Source organism: Octodon degus, unplaced genomic scaffold, assembly GCF_000260255.1.
Source record: "Octodon degus isolate 3935 unplaced genomic scaffold, OctDeg1.0 scaffold00005, whole genome shotgun sequence".
Classification (NCBI taxonomy): Eukaryota; Metazoa; Chordata; class Mammalia; order Rodentia; family Octodontidae; genus Octodon; species Octodon degus.
Genome location: NW_004524581.1, coordinates 8,555,282 through 8,563,739, shown reverse-complemented (window position 1 = coordinate 8,563,739; position 8,458 = coordinate 8,555,282). Strand labels below are relative to the sequence as shown.

Genomic DNA, 8,458 nt, shown 5'->3' with positions numbered 1-8,458 from the left:
CAGTGGTGGGGCCAATGCTTCCGCGGTACTAGGGATCAAACCCTGGTCCCTGTGCTTGCGCCTGCCTAAGCTGATGCTTAGTCCACCAAGCTATCATGTCAGTCCCAAGCTCTTAAGCTTTAAGAGGTTGGGGAGATAGTTCAGTAGAATAAGTACTTGCCTGGCAACTGCAAGGACCTGAGTTCAATCCCTGGTTCTACAAAAAAACTTTTGAGGAAGAACTGATCCCTCGGTCCCAGCAATGCTCCCTGGGCTGTGCACCATGAATCCTTACCACCTACCATGCTCTTTTAAGTCACTAAATGCAGCCCACTTTAGGGGGAGGGGGAGATCAGACTTCACTTCCTGGAGAAGAAATATCTACATAATTAAAATTTTGTAAGGAAAATTAATCACCTCCCTTCTTTTGGTCTTTTTGAGACAAGCTGTCACTATACAGTTTAGGCTGGCCTTGAGAGCTCACTTCATAGCCCAGGCTGGTCTCAAACTTACAGAGATCCTCCTGCTTCAGCCTCCTGAGTGCTGGGATTATAGGCATACACCACCATGGTAGGTTTTAGTTATCTTTTTTTTTTTTTTTTTGCGGTACCGGGGATCGAACTTAGGATCTTGTGTTTGCCCAGCAAGTGATTATTCTACTGAGCTAACTCCCCGGCCTTTCATTTATCTTTTTGATAACTCCATTCTTTTGGTTTCAAAGCAATTCCTAAACTTCTTAGCTTGATTAAATATTTTTGTATGTTTACATTATCTTCGCCTGAAAATCACTTTCTATATTGAAAAATAAACTTTTTAAACGTTATTAAAAGATAACTATGATAGGACAATATAAACATATATTTAATAAGCTTTTAGTGTTAGCTGCATGATAGAAATAACTTCAAAGTTAAAAAAAATTCAATAAAGAAACCAAAGACTGATTTTAGAATGTAACAAAACTGATGAATAAAAGGAAAAATGTTTTTACCGCTTTCTGCTCCACTTGTGCTAACTGATACTCTTCCTTGTGCTGATAGAAGCAGATGCAAACCCCTGTCCTTCCGGCTCGGCCTGTCCGCCCAGAACGATGAATGTAGGACTCTACATCCTATCAGAGCAAAATGTGGCAGTGACACAACAGAAGCGCACACCTGAGCAGCCCAGGAAACTTAAGTCAGTGGAAGCCAGCAGTGGAGGCACCAGAGGGGACACTGGCACTCGAGCACATCTGCACACAGCACTCTACGTAGCATGTACCCTAAGAGGCAGGTATGTATTTTTGACTTCAAATAGCCGTCATGAAAGTTTTTGAAAAAGATTAAGTTAATTTTAACAGTTTAACTACTAAATCCTTATCAATCCAATAAGCTCTCTACAGAAATATAAGTTACTGGGCAGGGATACAGCTCAACGGTACACCACCTGGCAAGCACAAAGGCCTGAGTTCAATTCCCGCCCCCCCCCCAAAAGAAATACAAATTACCAACAAGGTTTTTATTTTGCCCAGGTTAATACAAGTCTCACTACCTTAAACTTGAGATCCCCTGCCCCAGCCACCTAAGTGTTGAGATTATAAGCATGTGCCACCATGCCTGGCTCCCAATTATGATCCAGTTTCCAACAGGTATTTTATATCTTTTTTCAGAAATCTTTCAAATCCCAGAGCCCATAATAAAAAATGTCAAACAAACAAAACCAAAAACCCTAAAATCAAGTGCATATTTTACACTTAAAATACATGTCAATCAGACTACCCGCATTTCACTGGCTCAACAGCTACATGTGGCAGGTGCTTAATGACCGACACGAGTCTATAGGTTAATGACAATGTTCATATCACATGTTATTAGGGGGCCAGGGAGAAGGCTCAGTAGGATGAGTGCTTGACTGGCAAACGCAAGGATCTGAGTTCAATCCCCGGTTCCGCCAAAAAAACCCAAAAAATAAAAAAGGGGGAGATGGCTCAGTGGAATAAGTGCTTCCCTGGCAAGCGCAAGGGTCTGAGTTCAATCCCTGGTTACACACACACACATACACACACACACACACACACACACACACCTTGCTCTGATCATATCACATGCTATGGATTGCCTTTTTACAGTCACTGAACAGTTAAGGGACACAACTCAGTGTTACAGTGCTTAGTGAGCACAAGTGAGGCACTGGGTTTGATAAAACTTTAAAAAAGTAAAATTCATAGTAGTCAGGTAGGGGCCGGGGAGATGGCTCAGTAGAATAAGTAACAGCATGGCAAGCACAAGGGCCCGAGTTCAATCCCTGGTTCTGCAAAATAAATAAATAAATACATACATACATACATACATACATACATACATAGTAGTCAGGTATTTTTTCCATCACCATAAGCAGTGGGAGGAAAGCAGCACTCAAAACTGAACCCAAGGGCTGGTGAGATGGCTCAGTGGTCTAAAGCACCTACTTAGAACAAAGCACCGGGACCGCGGTTCAATCCCCCAGCACCACATGCCAGCCAGCCCTGCCCCCTGCTGGGCTGAGCTGGACACACACACACACACACACACACACAAATAAAATATATATATATAAAAAAAAAAACCACACAAAAACTGAACCCAAGTAAGCACTAATCTACATCCCAAACTGTTTTAGAAGAATTAAAATTGATATAGGGACTAAGTTGCCTGGGCTGGCCTGGAGCTTTTGATCCTCCTGCCTCAGCCTCCCCTATAGCTAGGATTAGTCACATATCACTCATACCATTTTAAAGAATTGTGAAGGATTTGGGGAAAAGTTAGGGAAGTTAGGGAATATTTGCACTGGTAGTGTTGGGAACAGACTTGTTCAAATTGACTTTTATTTATATAAGCATCATCTATGACACATGAACAGCTTTAGGGCTCTCCCATAAAGATTCTATAATCCACAAACCTCAACAACTACAACTACAGAGGTTGTTAAGTCCAGGCCTCTTCTCTCTTCTATCCTCTTCTAGCTGGTAACATTTGGATCTCCTCCACCCAGTCACTCAAAACAGTACCACAACCGTTAAGCCTTCCAGGACTCCCCTTGAAGTACAAGTCACCTTTCCAGCATGTGACCAATCAGCTGTCAGTTCCAAGTGGAGGGGCCCACTAGCAGGTTCATTTTCAAAATTGCTTTTACATCCTAGCACTCAAGAGACTGCTACTACTAACCATGTTAGTAAATACAACTTTGTTTTAATGCCCAAAAGAAACAAAATAAAATCCAAGTATAGAATACTTACCTTTGGTGGACAGCTTTGTACAACCAAATCAACCTCAGGGATATCTAATCCACGTGCAGCAACATTGGTTGCTACCATAACTCCAAAATCACCATTTCTAAAACCTTTCAGGGTGATCTCTCTTTGTTTCTGTGGAATGTCACCGTGTAATGACTGAGCATCCTGCCAAAAGAAATTATTCGGCTTCAGAATGTCAGATTCAACAATCCATGCTCAGTCCTATAAAGGACACTCATACTTTGCTAACATTTCTACCAAAAATATTACAAAAGGAGAAAATAAAACATATGCCTTCTTACATGGATAAAGCGCCAAATTATTTCCTAATCCTCAGCCATTAAATGTAATGATACTAAAGTTGAGGAATACATGAGTATCTAATCCTAAATTGTTAGTGCTTCAGGTATGTACCACCTTTTCCTCATCTGTAAGCTAAAGCTGGATTAGATAAATTCTAATGTACATACTTAGAAACAAGATTCCTTTCACTTCTATCCTAAAAGAAACTGGAAGTTACAGGACAAATGAAAAATAAACTAAGCAGGGACATACTGAGGTGACAATGGTCTGTTGATGCCCCAGCTTCTGAGGAGTGAGGACCAACCTGCTTTATGGATGCATTCTGTGATAATTCCTGGGCTTCTTTCTTGGTCTCACAGAAGACAATAGTGCGCCCTTGATGGCCACTGTATACACGGATCACATCTCCAATAACTGCTGCCCTCTGAGTCCAGTGGCACTTGATAGCCAGATGCTTTTGAGAAAAAAAATCCTCTATTTAGTAATGCCTTGCAGAATCCTAAAATAACCCACTCAATTCTAACCATCTATGTCCTGGTATAAGAAAACAATTGCTGAAGCCTGACAGAGCACACTGCTGCTACCACTATTTAAGAGAAAACAGAACACAACTGTGATACCTCAGTTGTTCAATGGCAACAAGTTCAAAATTTCTGCTGCTTGCACAGTTCAATTTAAAAAATCTGCTCAGTGTTTGTAACTGCTCAGTAGCTGAACCAAAAATTCCACTTGAAAAAATTCCTGCAGGAGTCTTCTGTCTGGGTACTGCTCTCATCCAGACAACACACAGGGCTTGTGTCAGTGTGTTAAAAGTTGTTACTATACTTTTGTTATTTTTGCACTTTTACTGTACCAAACATACTAACCATGGCTCCCAAGAAAGTTAGTGACACTAGCAGTAAAGCTAAGAGGAAACCTGTGAGAACCATGACAAAGTTAAAGAAAATATAGCAAAATTTGTTAAAGTCCTGGAAAAACATTTTTAAGAATAATATTTTGGATCTCAAAACAAATTAATTCGATCCCACATGCTGTGACAGTTCTGCCTCTGGGGCGTGCTGAGCCAGTGACTGAGTCTGGGCATGGTGGCACATGCACATAATCCCAGCGCTGGGGAGGCCGAAAACAGGAAGATCACTACAAGTCCAATATGCATAGAGAGACCCTGTACCAAATACATAATGAAACAAACAACAACAATAACAAACCCCACAATTAATTGGTTTTCCATTCTTTCTTTTTCTTGGCGGTACCGGGGATTAAACTCAGGACCATGTACTTGCCAGGCAGGAACTCATTCTACTGAGCTATCTCCCCCACCCTTGGTTTTCCATTATTTCTTTTCTTTTTTTTGCAGAACGAGGGTTTGAACTCAAGCCCTTGCACTTGCCAGGGAAGCGCTTATTCTACTGAGCCATCTCCCTTGCCCCCATTATTTCTTATGGGAAAATTATGTTCAGTTTTTGAGCTTATTGGTGTTCAAATACAAATTTGGAACACAGTGAGTTCAACTAATAAAGTGTCACTAAATACACCACTAATGTAAAAAGCAAATGATCTGTCCTCTTTTACTTCTCCCCTTTATCCAAAGAGCATCAGGCTTAATTGACTTAAGTAGAAACAAGAAATGTCATTCCCCAGGTTCCTATGGGAAATCACGTATTACATGAAAAATTTCTCTATATTGTCTCTTCATCCATATAAAAGCAAAATCTGCAGTCAGTTATTGTACAGGTCTACTCCTTGGGTGAAATGAATTCATCTAGGTACCGGACCCCACGATGAAAACAGAAATAAGAAAAGGCATTAAATTTCACTTCTGCCCACTAGCATTTCAATTCTCTTTTTTTTTTAACGTAATTCAGGCATATTTAGGTCACAAATGATTCTGAAATCAGGCTACCAGATGATAAAGTTTAGAAAGTAGATACTGTTGGGTGTGGTGTTGCACACTTGTAATCCCAGTACTTGGGAGGCTGAGGCAGGAGGATCATAGTGAGTTTGAGGCCATTCTGGGCAACACAGTAAGTGCAAGGCCAGCCTGAACTGTATAATGAGACCTTATCTCAAAAACAAAAACAAAAAAACCCAAAAAACCAAAAAAAACTGGTATCATATGCAAATAAAATAGAAATATATCTTTATTTGGCTTTTTTTTGTGGATTTAGTATTATATTTGTATGGAAAAAGAGCTTGGATTTGCCAATCTCAATACTTACTTAGACAGGAAACAAATGTTAACATATGTTATAATTCCGGCAACTAAATGAATCTTTTACCTCCACAGTTATTGCTGTTTTCTGAGTCTTTTTACCAATTAGGTCCACCTGTTCATATGTAGATTTCATGTATTTCTTAGCAACATTAAATACCCAACTTGGGCAAGTTGCAGAAAAAAGCAAAGTTTGAGGATTGTCTTCAGAATCTTTAGGGGGGGAAAAAAAAGTCAGCATGAATAAGTCGAACACACCTAGAGTATTCCACCTCACCCAGTACTTCCGGGGTTTACCAATATTCACTATCAACTATTGGAGGCCAAGCTATGCATTGAGGACACAAAATACATCACACAAGATTCTTTTTTTTTTTGGTGGGGGGAGGTGGAACTGGCGATTGAACTCAGGCCCCTGCGATGGCAGGCAAGTGCTTATTCCACTGAGCCATCTCCCTGACCCCTCACACAAGATTCTTAATGGGCAAAGGAATACTGAATTAAGTAAAGGACCCTTGGAAGCAGGGTGCAGGGGATACTCCTATAACCCCAGGTACTCAGGAGACTGAAGCAAGAGGATTCTAAATCTAAGCCCAGAATAGTCACATTAGCAAATTAAAAAATAGCCCAAGATGCAGCCCAATGTAAAGACATAGGTTCAACCTCAGGATCATATACTAAAAAGAATCCTTGCAATAGTGAAAGTACTTAAGTTTTTTTTTTTTTTGAGGAACCAGAGATTGAACTCAGGTCCTTGTGCTTGCCAGGAAAGTGCTTATTCCACTGAGCCATCTCCCCTGCCCCATAAACTTATTAAGTTTAATAATCAACCAGTTAAGCTCTCTAAGCAAATAACCTATAAGAAAACCCACAGATTCTATAATCACTTTATACTCCTTAGTATTTTCTGAATTTAGAATCCCAATTTATCTGTTCTTTGAGGTATTATTTTTTTGTTTGCCTGTACTTAAGACTTTTATTGCATTATTACATGTTTTAAAAGAAAGTGTGAGCAATTTGGCAACACGAGAAGCACAAACCATTCCACTTTTTCTTGTGGGGAGGGAGGACAACATCTAGAGACTGCATGCTGAGGAAATAAGTATTCTACTGCTGAGCTACATCGTTAGCTGTTATTTACAACTTTTATTTTTCAAAAATTAAATTAAAAATTTATTTTAAATGTTTCCTTTATTTCTTTTTTATGGTCAGTTCAGCCCACCCTGGGGGCGGGGCTGGCATGGCATGTGGTGCTGGGGATCGAAATGAGGTCCCTGAATGCTTGCCTAAGCTGGCCTGAGCAGGTGCTTTAGACCACTGAGCCATCTCGCCAGCCCGAAATTTAATTTTAAAATTTCATGCAATTTAATACTCATTAGGGTCTCTTTAATGAGGCTGTCTTTAGAGTAGCCCTTTTTAAAAGAACTGAAGCTTACTCCAGTCATCCCATCTGCCTTGCCACAATTCTATCTCCACTTGAATTATGCACACTGAAAAACTGTGGTCTTATATCCAATTTCATCCAGCAATACATTTTTGGAGCCTATAATTTGAATTGTACATAGTATTGGTACTTTGGCATGTGACCTCAATTCTGTATCATTCCTTAAGCTTTCATTTCTTTTTTGTTTGGCAGAACCAGGGTTTGAACTCAGGGCCTTGGCAAGCGCTTATTTTACTGAACCATCTCCCTGGCCCCAACCTTTCATTTCTAATACTGAAAGTCAGCATTTTTCAGTCAGTATTAGGCAAAAATATTACAGGTCACCACTCTAAATATTTACTGTGATGGACGCATGACCTCTGTCTCAATTTTAGCCACACTGACCAATTCTAGACTCCAATCAACAGTGCCCATTCTAATCCAGAATAAGGATTCTATTTACAACTTTTAACTAAGTAATTTTACTTCTAGAAATCTAAAGAACTAACTCTATATACTAAAGTGTGAGGAAATCTACCTCCATGCTCTATAAACAGAATTATGTGGAATAAAAAAACACTACCAGCATCTGGGGGAATCAATGCTGCCTCTGAGTATTATGTTAAATATTAGTATGTATACCTAAGATTATAATTACCACGAACACTTGAAACAGGGGCTTGGGAGACAGCTCAGTAGAATAAGTGCTTACCTGGCAAAAGCAAGGGCCTGAGTTCAATCCCCAGTCCCCCCCCCCAAAAACAAAACCAAAACCAAACAACCGAAAAAACAAAAAACAAAACTTGCCAGGTTTTGCTGAATTAAGCCCCCTTCCAATTCCTAATGCTTTATCTCCTAGAAGACTTCATTACTATTCTTCCTTTGGTCCCTTATATCAATTGATTTTAGTGTTTACCTTTCTTATAAGCCACACAAAGAATCTCTTCCACTTGATCAGCAAAACCCATATCCAGCATCTGGTCAACTTCATCTAGGACAACATGCTTCAGTTTAGAGAGATCCAGCTTGCCATTCTGTAAGTGGTCTTTGATACGACCAGGAGTCCCAACCAGGATATCAATACCATTGCGCATTCGTTCAACTGTAAAGAAAAGTCAGTAATAAGTGCCTGACTGGAAAGTGCAAGGTTCCGAGTTCAATCCCTGGTACAAACACACACACAAAAGTCAATAAAAAGACATACTGTTTTACACCAATTCCTTGCAACAGCCTAGGGAATTATTTGAATGTATTTTCATTTAAAACATTTATTTGTCAGAAGAAATGTGGTCCA

The 8,458-nt window shown here is 39.9% G+C and overlaps 1 protein-coding gene and 1 pseudogene across 1 annotated transcript in view; both read right to left on the bottom strand.

The window, feature by feature from the left end:
- The window catches only part of Ddx21 (DExD-box helicase 21), a 32,774-nt gene that overhangs the window by 14,984 nt on the left and 9,332 nt on the right, over nucleotides 1-8,458 (bottom strand). The window contains exons 6-10 of the mRNA XM_012515432.2: nucleotides 8,081-8,266; nucleotides 5,809-5,954; nucleotides 3,834-3,983; nucleotides 3,230-3,391; nucleotides 968-1,087 (exon numbers count right to left, since the gene is read on the bottom strand). Coding sequence (XP_012370886.1) covers nucleotides 968-1,087; nucleotides 3,230-3,391; nucleotides 3,834-3,983; nucleotides 5,809-5,954; nucleotides 8,081-8,266 — 764 coding nt within the window. The remainder of the gene's footprint in view (nucleotides 1-967; nucleotides 1,088-3,229; nucleotides 3,392-3,833; nucleotides 3,984-5,808; nucleotides 5,955-8,080; nucleotides 8,267-8,458) is intronic.
- On the bottom strand, nucleotides 7,494-7,618 carry LOC111818768 (annotated as a pseudogene).